General features: G+C 44.8%; 1 protein-coding gene across 4 annotated transcripts; it reads right to left on the reverse strand.

Annotated features, from left to right (window-relative positions):
* Nucleotides 1–3,378: 3,378 nt before the first annotated feature.
* PPIF (peptidylprolyl isomerase F) lies at nucleotides 3,379–11,267 on the reverse strand. Of its 4 annotated transcripts, XM_074830530.1 has the most exons (7): nucleotides 9,569–9,601; nucleotides 8,634–8,722; nucleotides 7,826–7,961; nucleotides 7,192–7,287; nucleotides 6,381–6,477; nucleotides 5,503–5,578; nucleotides 3,379–5,085 (listed from the first exon to the last, which is right to left on the reverse strand). In XM_074830530.1, exons 3-7 carry the CDS (start codon nucleotides 7,835–7,837, stop codon nucleotides 4,950–4,952), a joined length of 417 nt encoding a protein of 138 aa, XP_074686631.1. In that variant the 5' UTR covers nucleotides 7,838–7,961; nucleotides 8,634–8,722; nucleotides 9,569–9,601; the 3' UTR covers nucleotides 3,379–4,949. The 4 variants fall into 4 exon arrangements, with proteins under 4 accessions (XP_074686631.1, XP_074686630.1, XP_074686629.1 ...); XM_074830529.1 differs by lacking the exons at nucleotides 7,192–7,287; nucleotides 7,826–7,961 and adding an exon at nucleotides 11,039–11,267 and having other exon boundaries at nucleotides 9,569–9,599; XM_074830528.1 differs by lacking the exons at nucleotides 7,192–7,287; nucleotides 7,826–7,961 and adding an exon at nucleotides 10,952–11,267 and having other exon boundaries at nucleotides 9,569–9,599.
* Nucleotides 11,268–15,779: the final 4,512 nt, after the last annotated feature.

Raw genomic sequence — 15,779 nt, forward strand, 5'->3', positions numbered from 1 at the left:
ACTGGAGAAGTAACATCAAGGCTCAGGGCAATTGTTGCCAAGGTCCAGTTTTTAGTTCAACAGTGCAATAAATTGATGTTTTGGGCTGTGAAGATTTTGGTCCGAAACTCACCTGTGATCAGCTGGTTCATACCATGTCTTTAAACAGAGTCAGACTCAATACAAAAACTTGCAGTTCAAGATTTAAAAGTTTTTCACTTGAAAGTCAATGTCTTTTTAGCCTGGTTACTTCTAAATGGGGTAGAAAGTGTCTGTCCAACTACAAATTCTCAGCTAGCAGCAGGACATCCAGATTGTCCTTGAAATGGCATGTAAAATTATTTGTACTCTAAGTAATTCACTTCTGTGAGGTTCTGATTGCTGATATATTGCTACCGGCAGAGTATACGGCATTACAAAAGAGAACAACATTTTGTACCTCCGATGTCTTGACTTCAAAGCATTTAAACTTTATAAACAAAGAGACATAGCCTCAGTCTAGCACCAAAGAAAGCAATTTATGTAAGCAGAAAGTCTGGAACAAATAATTAAAACATGAGACTAAACAAAAACATTTGTGAGTTTGTTGAAACAACTTTGAAATATAAACTCATGTTTTCTGTGTATATTTATTTGCACTTTACCTAAGGGTGCCCTCTGAGTGTGTGATTTCTCACTTGTGTTGCCTTTGGAAGTATGTCAGCGGTGGCCACCGTGGAGCTGGCTCCGCAGGCCCTTTTCCCGGCGTGGCCGTGCCTCACCCCGGAGGCAGCCTGGACGTGCCAACCTCTCTGCTAGGGCGCGAGCTTTTACCTCTAAACATCCAGGTGAAAACCTGCAGTAGCACACCCGCCAGCCCTCAGCTCCCCTCCAAACCACAACTCCATAGCAAATACCTTCCTTTCTCTTCCATGACTAGCAGAGTGGTGCAGGATTTCTAATCAGAAGTCCCGCCCAACTGTTTCAGGCGCTATACTCCAACACCGCCCCTCAGTAGCCACAGCGCGGGGCACTGCGCGGCGGCGCTCGGGAAGGCCGTTACTTCACCGAGGAGCGCTGTGACGGCGCAGGAGCTGCCGCGGCCGCTGAGGGGGTCGCAGGGTTTGCACCCAGCGAGACCCGCAGCGGCCGCCCCGGCGCTCCGCAGCCGACCGAGAGGCGGCCCCAGCCCGCCCCGCCGCGCCCGCCGGCCCCGCGCCGCCGCCCCCCGTCCGTCGCCGGGAGGCGGCGCCGCGCAAGCGGGGGCCACGGCCGTCCCGGCGGCGTCCCGGCACGCCACGAGCGATCGCGTGGTGCCACCTCGTGGGCAGCGGGACGAGCGCGAGCTCCCGGCTGCGGGAGCCCGGGGCCGCGCACAAACGCGGGGGGACGCGGGGAGCGCCCGCGGCTGCGGCGGGCGGCTCTGGGCAGAGCTTAGGAAAGCGCTGGAAGTGCTGGGGAAGGCCCCGTCTGTGACCCGTGACAGCAGCCGAGGACCAAAGCGAAGCGGGCAGTTACAATCTAACGCACCGGAGGAAAAATCATTTCCACACTGCTCATTAGCGGGGAGATCTTTCTCATAACAGAAAAGCCAAGGTTTGATCTCATCCCCCGCTAGGCCTTAAGCGCGGAGTGCCCAGCACCGCCGGCCCCTCAGCCGAGCGCCAGCTCTGCCCGCAGCAGCAGCAGCACCCAGGGAACAAAGCCCTGGGCAGGGGATGAAAATACCACACGGTGCTTCAACCTGTACGGCAGCAACCTTCCACACTTCTAATATATACATGGATAATGTTAGTTACTCTAGGATCACTCAGCTGCTTTAAAATAAACCATGTCCTGAACTGCTTTAAGATCATGGCTTTTACCAGCAGAAGACAAGGAAAGCATATCCATTTAACATCTAAATGTATTTTAAAAATCATTTCAGGCAGTTTCCCATCTCACAGTTGAAGTGGATTAACTTTAGAAGTCAAAGTCCTTTCCTGTACACAACAGAGCTATGAGGCAGAGTTTATTGTCGTAACATACATCATTTTGCTATGAAGTGGTACAAAATCCTGGAGTAAGGAAGTCACAACTGGCGACACTAACTCTTCCTGTTCTAGCCCATGATTTTGAAGCTGACAAACCCATCAAGCAAGGCTGCAACAGGAGAACCCTCTTCTAGTAGCTGTTTGTGATACACGAAGGCTAATAGGAAAGAGACGGGCACTTAAGAACCTGTACAAAATCAGATCTCAGCAGAGAATTACTAGCAAAGGCTGATTTCTGTGTACTTACCCATGAACTGCAATCCCGACTTGGAGTTGTGTATCAAAACACACAAGCTACCCAAGACCAACAGCCACAGGACCACAGAGGGGTGGTGTCAGCCACACAGGTCCTGCAACCCTTGCTGTGGTGTTCTGGGATGTCACTACCAGCTCTTAAAAGTCACTCAGGTATACTTACTACCAGCTGTAGTTGTGTATTTTCAGTATAGGAACACTCTTGCAATGCTGCAGGGTGCAAGACTCGTACTGGAATAGAGCTCTGTGCCTTTTTAAATAAAGGGAAGGGAAAAAAAAAAAAGAAAACCCAGGAAGAACAGAACCCCAGAAAAATCCATTTTGATGAAGATACTTTATAGAAGAAAACTTTAAGAGATTGACCTGTTTGTCAAAACACTGACAACGTTACACTGCTCTAAGCGCCCAGGGAGCAAAGACTTTCTTCTGGCAGACACAAGTATGCAGAGGAGTGATGTCTGGAAACCAAAGCCAGCCCCATCAAGACACTGCAACGAGTTACTAATCACAGTGATTCTGCAGGTCTTAATATTTATCCTCTAGTCAAGACTGTGAGCCTTGATGGAAAGTTTTGGCTTTTACATTTCAGAAGTTAGGGCATAAATGTGTCTGTAAAAGCCACAGCCATATGTAATACATCATTATAACATGCATAATACTATTACTTATTTAAGGCTTAACACAGTTCTGAGAAAATGGACTGGTTTGTGGCAAAGCATCTTCCATTGCCTTTTCAATCCACACATACCACTGACACAGAGGAAGATGCTAAATTCTTAAGGTCATCTCTGATCACACAAGGAAGGAGCTTTCCCTCACTTGTCCAGCAAAAAGATGGAATTACCAACTTTTTTGAAAAGAAATTCAGAAATTAAAAACACCCAGTAAATTTACACTTTCCCCATTATCTCTGCAAATTGATGGAATAAATCAGGGAAGAGTCACAAAACTTGAACTTCTATCTGTATACCAGATATTTTAGATTCACTAGCGAGAGGCAAAGCACAGCTTCTGAATACCACCACATTAACCCGTCGCGGACAGAATAGAACAGCCTGAGTAAACACAACAGGTTTCAGCTCCTCACGCTCCTACTTTCAAGTAAGCATGCAAAGTACATTTAAGAACAGACTTCTTTTTTGTGGTAGAACTGTGTTTAATTATTTTTCATATACAAATTAAGAGAACTCAAAAAAAAATCATTGTTCTATCAAACTGAAATAATCCAAACTAGCACAAATTAATATTTCAAAAATACTACAAAGAAAGATGAAACAGGTATAGTGGAAAGAATAAAAAGCTTTTCAATTCCATTTTCTGTGAAATTACACTCTGAATACTACCTCATACACACAAGAATGCAGCCCTTGGTGAAAAGAAAATCCAGTGCAGACCAGTTTTAAACCCACATATTATCAGAATGTAATGGAAGTAAATTCACATTTGAAGAGAGCCATCACATTTTATCTTTTTCTTCAGTAACAAGATTATTGCACAGAAACAGTCAAGTGATTTTTCTCCCACAAGCATTAATACTTTACAGCTTTAATGATTCTAAAAGCATGGTTCCAGTATTTGTTGCTGCACAAGCACTCCCCACAAAACATACCGGTTTATAAAAACGTGTTTATCTGATCAGCTGAGTTCTTTCCTTCTTGTGCATCCACTCCAACACTAATGATTTTGCCGCACCACTTAGGCCTTGTCATTTTGTGGTGACCAATTTCGACTTCTGATGATGCATGAGAAGAAATCATAATCCAAGTAATACCCAAGGTGGGCTGACTTTGCAGGACCAACAGGACAAAAAAGCAATGAAACCTATTTCTCACTCAAGCAAGCTCAATCTAGTCTGATTACATTCTCAAAGTGCAAAAACAGGCTGTATCTATTGAGAACTGTGCTGTATTCCTCACAGAACCAGATCACAGAGTAGAACTGCACTTCAAGTAAGTTCACAGTTGCATAATAAAAGTCCCATGATCTTTTGGCTAATCTGTGGTCTTATTGCCCAGGTAGAGCTCTAGTAGTACGCTAACTCAACCTAAAGCAATTTACTTAACCCAAGAGTCAAATTGCTCCATTGAAGGAAGGTAGAGTTCAGTTTTAAACAGTGGTCTGAGACTACCAAAAAAAAAAAGAGAGATTAAAACAGAATTAATTTTTAAAAACCCACATTAATTCTACTGCATAGACTTAAATTGAGACATGGAAAGAAAATGTCTGACAGTTGTGTTGCAGACAGCCTTGAGAGCACTAGTTAGTATTATTTATTCAAAGTGCTGAGACAAACAACAGAATAGGCATTTATTAGCACCGAAGGAAACATGGTATTTCTCAATCTGTATCTAATCTGCAACTATAGAACACTTAAGTTGTCAACTCCACCACCGATTCTAACACCTGAAACATCTGAATAGTAAGAACAGTATCAACACTGGAGTCATATATGCTCTGGGTGACCGTACTACTTCTTTCAAAATGCAATGGGACTCTACCAAATCAGTGTGACTACCAAGGTAGCTCAGTTAAAACATGTTTCAGTTATCGTTTTATGCTTTTAATCAATATTATTCAATGTAAGTATAAAAGCTGGACCAAGTTAAATAGAAAACACGGTTCCATAGGTGCTACTCATGGGATCAGAAATGTTTGATTCATCTTTCACAGCGTTGAAGTTGTCCTGAATGGTAGGGCAAAAGGCTAGGACAGTTGTCCACAGTCAGTAATGACAATCTTTTTGGAGGTCTTTCCACTCTTGGAACCAAAGCTCTCGATTTTTTTCACAACATCCATTCCCTCCTTTACATGCCCAAAAACAACATGTTTTCCATCTAGCCTGTAAAACAAACAAACAAAGGCAGTTTTACAACAACATAAAGACTGAACCACACTAAGCTCAGTGAAGGGGTGTTAGCAGATCTTCATTGCTTTCACCTGCTGATCAAACTCTACAGCAAAGGCAGAACTGCTCTCCAAGTGACATGAAATACTTTTAGCTTTGGACCTTAAAGCATTATAGGGGATAGCAGCCTTGTTACCCTCACAGCCCTTCCTCCCTCAAGTAGCACAAACCAATTTATTTTCCATCGTGAGTCAAGTAATTTGGAAATTAAAAACAAAATCCCCAAAACAAACCAACCAAACAAAAAAACAACAACTCACAAACAAAAAAAAAAACCACCCTAAGAAAATCCCAAACCCTCCGAATCCAGGCATCAATTCATCAGGTTAATATGCAGGGCTGCGAACCTACCAGTCAGTTTTTGCAGTGCAAATGAAGAACTGAGATCCATTTGTATTGGGTCCTGCATTGGCCATTGAAAGAACACCTAGAACAGCAGCAGCAGTTTATTAGATTGGTGTAACAAGTATGTTGTGGAGAAGACAGTTTTCCTCTGCACATTTAGACTGAAGATGGACAGACAGAAGATGTGATGGTCTCACATTGTCTCCAAGCGACTTCTAATGCCAACTTGTTGTCTTTGACTATTCCCTCGAGCCCAGCCTCCCTTCTTTCCACAGCAAGAATGTTAATAATTTAATTAGCTGTACATGTCCTGAATGTGATTAACATCAGGTAACCTCTACTGTGGTTCAACAGCAGCAGTAGTTTCCTGTGATGAGGAAGTAACAATCCGAAAAAGAGAGACTGTGGAATTCAATCAGATGTTCTTATGTATGGCTTTTCCTTTATTTTTTCTCAATTTAATCTGAGCTTAAAAGGACATGCCTCTTATCTAGTAAATAAGAAATTCCAGATTGCTTTGTTTCACTTCTGCAGTAATCACCTAAGTAAAAATTCAAGTCTATGACTTACAAAAGAGTAATTTCACCTTTGTAGAATTTTTAAGTAAAATACAAAAAAATCATAATTTATTTTGCCCAGTCCCTTTTATAGTAAGAGCAAAAGTGGCAATATCACCCATTACAGGCTGACTTGTATTTGTACAGCAGTCCACACAAATAAACATGTCAGGGACAATACATTGTTAAACTTCCTTGATATTTGTGTAACTACCAAGTGCCCCACACATCTAAAAAAACATGTATTTTTTTTTAAATACATCTTCATAAACCATGCTTCATTATAGGTTATAGTCATCAGAAGGTGGAATGAATATGTTTATTTACCAGGTCCTACATGCTTAAGTAGGAAATTTTCATCTGGAAACCTACTGCCGTAAATGGATTTTCCACCAGTTCCATTATGATTTGTAAAGTCACCACCCTGAAACAGAAATGGCTGTTACCTTTACTATCACATAAGCATTATTTTACATCAGAAGTGATGCTATTGAAAATATATTCACTTGCTCTAATTTAAAAACTAACATCAGCACATTTTCTTCAGGTTAAGAATGAGTATGGTCACATGAGGATTTAAAACCATGTAACTAGATGAAGATGCAATCAAACTAAAAGTAGCTCCAGATATTGCTGATACTCTGCAAGTGGCATCCATAACGCCAACAACCACCCTTCTGTGTTACCGGCCTTGCTCCCAAATGTATCAAATCGCAGTACTTTTAAGAAACACCTGAAAGGCCTCAAAACAAAATCACCCAAATTCATCACCATAGGCAAGACTTAAGAACTTTTTTTTGTTCCCTTTCTTTCTTTCTCCCAATAGGTATAAATACTGGCCAGGATCTCCGTTATTACTACTTGCTATGTCTAGGTTTTGTTTAAGTGTTACACCTGAGCTATTTTAAACCTCCCTCAGCCACATGCTGTTTGCTGGGACAGATGTAGCCACCTGTCTTCGATTAGACACACAAAACCCAACAAACAAAACCACCCAGCCATGGCGACTCCCAAAGGTGGCTCCTAACACGGCTTTCAGCAGTCTGCCATCTCCTCTCCCACAGGCAACACCACCCATGCCGGCAAGGAACTCGTACCTAACAAGTATTTCATGTGATGTTCATCCTTCCATTCTCACCTTGAGCAATCTATTACAGGTGGCGTTAGGGCTACTCCTACGCAGTCCCAGAAGTATGCTCTGCATGCCGTGGGGAGGCATCTGAATCGCCAAGTCCTGGGTGTGATGACCTCCAATTAGGCTATACCAATTGCCTGAATCATATTAACACTGCATCTCAACAAGTGGAAAGGCCTCTACTGTTTCCTCTCACTTTAAAATATTTGAAACCTCTGACAGTATTTCCACTTTGGTAATGACTACTAAGTGATTCCTAAACATCAGTTCATCATCTCACCATACCACCATATCCTCATTTCAGGTCCATTTGCAGGGACAAAACAGAGAGGCAAGAACAACAGACTTACACAGAACTTTACAAATTAGTGGTACAACTAAGACTAGGATTTCCATTTTTTTTATATTTATGTATTTCTGACTCCAGCAAGACTTCTAAACTTTGTTCCTTTGGCAGTATCACAAAACCCTAGTTTGCATTTCAAAGGCAAGAAAATAGGTCCTTTACAGCACACTTGTCTCCTTTCATTTCTCAGAAATAGGTCATAAGACTGTTCTGACAGCTGTATTTTTAGCTTAAAAAAAGTGAGGAAGGGGGACCATGGCAGTCATCGGTTAATAAATAAAGCACGCTTACTATAATCTTCATCTCAGATTTATTACAGAGCTATTCTACGACGCAATGGTGTTGAAATGTAGCTTCTTTTAAGGGAAGAGAGGACCACCAGGAATCATACAATCCACTGCACTACAGCTGCTGAATTCCTGCTCATCTGCCAAGCACAGCAAAAAAAAAAAGGCTTTCAAAAAGCTTTTCTGTTTGGTTTTTTGTTGTTGTTGCTGTTTAAGAAAAAATTGCTAACATGCATGAACTTTGATTCAGAATTTTGAAAGATTCATCCTTTAAATCAAAACAAAATCCATTTCAGGTACGTCATCCCAAAAATTGACCCAAACCCCTTCTGGTTCCCTCCTCCACTCCGTACTAGGGAGATGTTCAGAAAAAAAAATATTTTTTTTTTTAAAAACACATTCTCTATTGTGAACAGATTATTCTACTAGGAATAAAGAATGGACATGTTGTTTTCTCAGCTCTCTTAGAACACAAGGTTGATTGTCATTCTACCCACAAATACTTCTCCCAAGCAAGTGCCATATGCCCCACACTGAAGTACACTGCTATACAAAAGCAGAAAGCCTTAAGACAGGTTTTTTTTAAGACAGTCTACACATAATTTACATTTATTTGTACAAAGGATGTGCTAAGCAACAGCCATAGCAAAAAGATGACAAATGCAAGTCACAGTCACTTCTTTATTCTGTAGTTAGCAAAGGTTAGAGCAGAGCCACTTAAAATGTTACTAATAGTCTTACTGGTTCAAAAAATATATAAATAACGTACAAATAAATTTAATAGCGGAAGTGAAAAAAAAAAAAAACATTACCTGGCACATAAATGAAGGAATCACTCTGTGAAAAGTGGATCCTTTATACCCAAATCCTTTTTCACCAGTACAAAGAGCTCTAAAGTTTTCTGTGAAAACAAAGTGTAAAGTATTATGTTGCCATATATGATACATAATTAAACTCAAGTAGATTAACTGCGTCCCAAGTTTATACACTTCAAAAATGTTATAGTATCTTTAAGGTATGATTGACCTATTAGTTGTTTCCATCCTTTAAAAAACCCTCCATTATAAAGCTAAGGAAAGAAAGCTTGTTTTGCCTCAGAAGAGGGTACAAACACAATCCTTTACCATCTCATCTCCCTTTTATTTTGCTGTTATATCTTAACTCCAATCCCCCTGCCGCCCCCAAACCACCACTCTGGAGTCAGAAGTTTCATTTTCTGACCTAAGCCTTTGTTCTCTACAGTAATTGAGAAGATGGGGGTTTTTTTTAAGGATATTCATCTACTGGAAACTGAAAGAAAAGTATTTTTTCAGAACTGCTAAACAGATGAGGAAGGAAGCACGTGATAGCACACAAAAACTTTGTAACATGAGTGCACTAACCAGCTAGCGACCAGGAAAACAAAACCCTACATGGTCTCTGGAAACTCTAAGACACCATCCCTTTGGTTTACCCTTTCCCATTTGCAAACTAATGTATTTCTAATCATATTTATTCACCACAGATAACCCAACATGGGGGGTTGTACTGTTGGCACAAATTACAAAATGAAACTTTGGAACAGCGACAAATTATAACTCCTCACTAGCACTGTTCTGACAAAGTTTGTATCGTATTTCTCCATTTAATAAATGGGGATGGAACATGGAAATAAGTTTCCAAAAAGTAAAAGAATGTTCTTGTTCCTGCAAATCGCAATCTAAACCTTAAATATATAAAGTATGAAATTCTGGAGATGCTGCCTCACCTGCTGTCTTAGGAACCACATCAGCTTTTAGCTGTTAAAGAAAAATAATCAAATCAGTAAGTCAGCCTTTTCATACATACACAGAAAAACTACATGGGAGGATGGTACAACTGAACCCTCTTCCCAAGGTAACGAGCTATGTGACATCACAAGCCACCCAAAATTCCAAGAACACCATAAGACTTTCCAAGCATTTGGCTGGTAATTAAAAATATCCCCTCAGTGTAACTTTTGGCCAGTTGATGAAGAGCAACTTGAGCAGTGTCTAATGATTTCATCGATCAACACAATAATTTAGCAATAGCTAAGAAGAATCTTTACAATGGACCCTAAGGATCAAAGCCAGTTTGGATACAACCAGAGAGATCAAACTCTCCCCAGCACAGAGCCATCTGTTGAAATGCATTTATTCAGAGGCACGTGCCCAGCCCTAAGGACACATGGTATACCGCAATTGAAGTCTTGGCACTTATCGTGCTTTTCGTAGGTGCAGCGTGTACTGCAATCTTCCTGTTCAGGCCTTCTTTAAATGGCTGAGTATTTCAGAGACCGAATTTTTAATGATAAGAGCCAGTTGCTCACTGGCTGTTGAGCTAGCTGCCAGTTCAAACAGAGCTGTGCTAACCTTTCAATACACACCAAGCAGGAAGCTCAAAGAGGCAGCACCTCAGAAAACTGGCAACTAAGAATCAAACAATAAGCACCCAGGGAAAAAAAAAAAAAAAGGAAAAAAACAGGACGAAGCTGGAAGAGCGGCTGAAGACCCAGGAGTATGCCAACCCCTGGGCGGCAAGGTGGGGGCCCTGCCCTTCACTGGGCAGCACGGGACCCCAGAGCCGTGACGGGCCTTCGGGCGCTTTGCCGCTGCTGGAACCGCGCTTGCTCCGCTCAAGCCAGCAGTATGCTGCACCACCAAGTTTATTCTTGTTCAGTACTTCAGCTTCCATGCTATGGTTCAAAGTCTTCTGCTGAGGCTCCCTGCCACTGCACGGCCCGGCCCCCACCTCAGGGGCCGCAGCCGCCCCCCAGCAGCCACCCCCACAGGCCCGTCCGGCGGGGACGATGCCTTCAGTTACCGGCTGCGGACACGGGCGAGCCTCGTCGCGACGAGCCGAAGGCAGGTGCCCCAGTTCAGGCTCTCCCGACCCCTGCTCGCCTCCCGCCTGGGAGGGAGCCGCCTCACCGCCCTCTCGCCCCGGGAGCAGCGCCCCGAGGGCGGCCGGGCAGCGGCTCCGGCAGCCCGGCGAGGGCCGCCATCCCCCGGGCCCCTCTCGCGCCCCACACCGGGGGCGGCTGCGCTTTGCCCGCGGCCCCGGGAGCCGGCACCGGCCGCCGCGCCAGCCACCTCCGCCCGCGCCGGCCTGCCCTGACCTTGCCGCTCACCGGCCGCCATGCCCGGGCGTCCTGCCGCCCTCGGCCCCCCGGGCACCGTTCGCTGGGCCCCGGCGCCAAGTGAGCTGCCGCCCCTACCTCCAACACGACGCGTCCCAGCGGCTGGTTATCGGCGCCCACGTCCAAGTACACCACCGGGTTCGGCGGGCCGGCGCCGGCCGCGCAGTAACCGCGGGCACCGGCCGCTCGCAGGCGGGCGAGCCCCGGCGGTGGCAGCAGGTCCCCGGGCGGGCGAAGCAGGCGGCGGGCAGCGCTCAGCGCCAGCATGCCGCGGGCGGGCGGGCGGGCAGGCAGGCGGCGCGGCACACACCGGCACACACAGACACGCGGGCGCTGCCGCCGAGGCCTTTTATGGGCTCCGTCGCGGCGCCACAGCGCCCACTGGGGGCGGCGGGCGGCGCGCACGGCAAAATGGCGGTGGGGGCGCTGAGGGGCTGCCGCTGCGCCCGCCGGCGGCCGTCGGGGCTCAGGCGCGAGGTGCCGGCAGCCGGCTCCGGGCGGGGCGCGGGGAGGGAGCCGGTGCTTCCCCCTGACAACGGGCCGCTGCGGGCTCCGGCTGCCCTCACGGCTACCGAAAGGGACCCGCACCATCCTCGCCGCCTGCCATTTCACAACGATTTTTAGGGGCTGTTGTTTGTTGTTTGTTTGGGTGTTGGTGGGGGTTTTGGCACATGTCATCACAGTCCCTTACCCCAGGGATCAACAGTGATGGGAAGTTTCTAAAATCTTGTAATTCCACGCGACACCTTTGGGCTTGTCCCGCAGGGAAGGCTGGGCTGCCACCACCACGGGCGCGGGATCACTGGGTGCAGCGGAGAAATGGGAGTCATGGGCTGCCCACACAGTGTTGTTCACCAACAGCGCCCAGGGAATTACCTCATGACACATGACGAAACAGGTGCACCTGAGCCTGTGGCATCACCCTGGCATCACAGACCCCCAGGGGTGCCCATGACATTGTTTCATAGCCTGACCTCGGCTTTGCCAGGAAGCCTGCCTGAGGGATTACAAAAGTATAGTCTAGGTTAAATGGTTTATAATGGGGAATACTGTTCATGTTTTATATGAAAATAACATCTAGTTCTCCCAATTTACTTACATAAAATACTTAGTATGTATTTTACTTACATCAAAATACTTAGTATGTATTTTAGTTATATTCAGATGTTATTTTGAAATCCTCTCCAGTTGCCATCCTGATTCTGTATTTAAGAACTTTCAAAAGTTTCTCAAATTCTTAATGCCACAAAATGTCTTTGCTTTGCTCTTGATCTATGAAGTCAAAGAAAGCTCTTCCATTAGCATACTAGCATCACGACAACTCTCATAAGCCAGTATACATTGTCTCTAAAAAAACTAGTCCTGTTAGGATATTTTACAGTCTGCATACATTTTATTTCATCCGAATAACCGATGGTGCAGTTCCACACTGCTAGGTGAACCACAACCTACCATTACCGTATCAGCGCTTCTTCAACCAGCAGTCATATCACTGATGCAAGCCCACTGGTATCAGAGGCCTTTTTTTTTTTTTCTCATTGAAAATAAACAGCAAAATAAGTTCTGTTCTCCACAACAAGCTCATGCAAGTGCGCTACACTTACAGTGTTCTGCCCCATTGTCATGGTTTGGGCTCAGAGAGCACCTGAGCACCACGCAGCCACTCACTCCCCCCTTCGCCCCCCCAGCACTGGGAAGGAGAAAGTAAAGCAAAAGGCTCAGGAATCAAGACAAGGACAGAAAAAAAAAAACCCCAAAACCATAAATTTAATACAGACACTAACACCACCACCACCATGTAACAGAGTAGGACCATGAGAAGCATTACCACATCCTGAAAACACCTTCCCCCATCCCTCGCTTCTATCCGGGCTCAGCTTTGCTCCTGATATCTCTACCTCCTCCCCGCCAGCAGCACAGCGGGCAGGGAATGGGGGGTGCGCTCAGTCCTGCAGCTTCTTCCACCTCAGGGAGAGGGAACTTCTGGCATTCCTCTCCTGCTCCAGCGTGGTCCCCCTCTCACAGGGGACAGTCCTCCACAAACCAGCTCTGACATCAGTCGCTCCCATGGGTGTGTGGGTCACCCCCACATGTTGCAATCCTCCCAGTGCTGAACTACAGTGGGGTTTCTTCCCACGGGGTCCCGGCCTCCTTTGGGCACAGTCACCTGGGTCAGCATGGGGCCTCCACAGGCCACACATGGGCATCTGTCCCAGCACAGACCCCCATAGGTGGTGGTGGGGGGGGGCCCTGCTGTCTCACCATGGGATACAGGGGTGTTCGGCACCAGCGCACCTCCCCTCCTTCTCCTCTGTTCTTCCACTGACCTCGGTGTTCGCACAGATGTTCTCACAACTTCTCACTAGTCCCAGGTTCCCCTTCTTAAATACATTATCTCAGAGGCACAGCTAATTGGCCTGGCCTTGGTGCAAAGGTGGGTCCGCCTTGGAGCCGGCGGAGCTTCAAGAAGCTTCTCACAGGGGCCATTGCTGTAGCCTCCTCCGCTGCTACCAAAACCCCCGCCACTCACTCAAACCCAGGATACCCATTACACCTGAAGGAAAGGACACACAGGACACCTGATGCTTTTCACTTATGATAAACCTTGCAGTTAACGGGAAACAACTGGTCAGCTGAGACTCTGCAAAATGAACTCTGCACATACATGACATTCTGTCTGCCTGCTCTGCTCTTTCAGCTTCCCAGATGGAAACAGGATTTCTATTAAGACATTTCCAGAAAGGATGCACAGTTTTATACAGATTATTTTAAGACGGTAAGGCATCAAAACTAAATAAGCATTCATCTACAGTACTGCAGGCTACCCTTGTTAAAAATTATAGCCCTTGAATGTGGGAAAATAGCTCCTAAAGTGATTCTTAAAAAAAAAAAGAAAACCAAGGGTGATTCTAGCAGTTATGTGCCTGTAACTTTCACGTTCCTTGTATTATAAATTAAGTTATTCTTATGAAGGTTAGAGTAATGAACCGTGTAATACAGTATGACAGAATCACACAAAGACAGCCCCAATGTGAGGAACAGCAAACTTTCAATCCCGCTTAAGTTCTGTGTTGTCAAGCATCTAAAAGTGACTTAATCAGTGACATTCACTGAATCATCTGAAAGCTGTCAATCAAGGCACTGCTCTGACCACAGAGTTCAGGGCAGAACTACACAATGTACAATTACAGACCACTGGGAAATCCTAGATGAACACCATTTTTCACGCACACGTTCCAGAGAGACCCATACTTCATGCCCATTAACTGGAAGGACATCAGGGATAAATTTAGCAAGTTAGGAGTTTTCAGATAGCAATTAAACAGCTGGTGGTATTGTAGGGATGACTATAGCATGTACCATGCTTTATAACCACAGAACCATATTAGACTATGCCAAAGGATCCATCTTGTCCCAAATCCTGTCTCAAAGGAATGCCTAAGGAAGAGTGAAAACAGGGGAGGGGTGTGTTGTAGGCCAGTATGCTTTCAACCTCCTACTGCTTCCACTTCAGAGAACTTCCCAAGTTCTCTGAAAGCAAAAGAAAATACCATCTTATTTCACACTTGCAGAATAGCTTTGAACTGTTTTGCTAAGAGTTCACTGGCGTCATTGGTAGAGCAAATAGTGCACTTTTCCTCATTTGCAGGCCTTGGTGAGAAGACAAAACAACTCACTTTCTTTCACAGTGGTGACTTTTTTTATTTGGGAATATGGACTGAATGATTCTCTCTAAGCTACTGAATCACTCATTATGGTCTACTCCTGCAGACTCAGGTGAATTAAAACTCAAGCAGATAGTATGACTACGAACTTGTGAGTTACAGAGGTCACTTTCCAAGAAGGACCGAAAAAATGCTGCAAAAACTCTGTCAAAGACCACCATGGCCAAATGAGGCTTAAAGCTAGCTCAGCAAACTGAAATTATTTTAGAGGAGCTTTGGACACATCCGTTTGAAGATATATTCATCGTTGAAATGCTGCAACATCTGGCTAGGAGATAAGTACATTTGGCTAGAAAACATGTGCACCTGGCATCCCTGTGCTATACACGGTAGGCAACAGAGTGTGGCAGCACAGACAAAAGTGTAGATGCTTCAGCAGAGCCGGCAGCGAGGTGGGTACCCACCCCACAAATTTCATCATTCTCTCTCCCTGCCCCCAATTTCAAAAGCCAATATAGAAGTTAGAGATGGATAAACAAGGAGGATCCTTTTGATATAATAGGTATTTTTAGAAACACACCTATTAAAGGACCCTTCTTATGTCCTAGCAGAGAAATTCCTGCATAGGAAAAAGAACCTTAAATGATAGAGTAACAGTATTTCATATTGATACATTGCTTACAATTTAAGTCTTCATAAACAAGACTATGAAGTAACTGAATAAATATTACCACCAATGTGCCAAGACAGACAGGAAGCAACAACAGCAGTTAAGAGACTCTTCTAATGAAACAGAAGGAATAAATGCTTAAAACATGACCTAAATTTGGTGATTTTGATTTCAAGAGGCTTGAAATGGTGTTAACCTCCCAGCAGACAGACACTGCACTGGTAAAAAGGCAATACACATTCCTGATTCTAACTGTCCGACTTGTTTGTGACACAGGAATATAGGTCAATTGTATTATTCAATCTTGGATTGCTGCTGTTGGATTGATCTTGGCAGCTGTAGCAAGATCACATTTTGCAGCCTACCACCTGCTAGAATGCAACTACATACAACTCATCTTTGTGGCACACTTTGATACGCTCTTCATGGGGCTGTATGCTTAGACCAAGCAAATAAAAACTCAGATATAGGCAAACTACTAAGT

Source organism: Strix aluco, chromosome 7 (genome assembly GCF_031877795.1).
Source record: "Strix aluco isolate bStrAlu1 chromosome 7, bStrAlu1.hap1, whole genome shotgun sequence".
NCBI classification, from domain to species: Eukaryota; Metazoa; Chordata; class Aves; order Strigiformes; family Strigidae; genus Strix; species Strix aluco.

What these genes read in the sequence shown, in the direction of transcription:
- PPIF (XM_074830528.1), bottom strand. Translation starts at nt 11,227, where the DNA reads ATGCTGGCGCTGAGCGCTGCCCGCCGCCTGCTTCGCCCGCCCGGGGAC. An exon ending in ACGCCCGGGCATGGCGGCCG is followed by an intron (nt 9,600 to 10,951) that starts GTGAGCGGCAAG and finishes TTTCTTTAACAG; the next exon opens with CTAAAAGCTGATGTGGTTCC. An exon ending in ACTTAAGCATGTAGGACCTG is followed by an intron (nt 5,579 to 6,380) that starts GTAAATAAACAT and finishes CTGCTGTTCTAG; the next exon opens with GTGTTCTTTCAATGGCCAAT.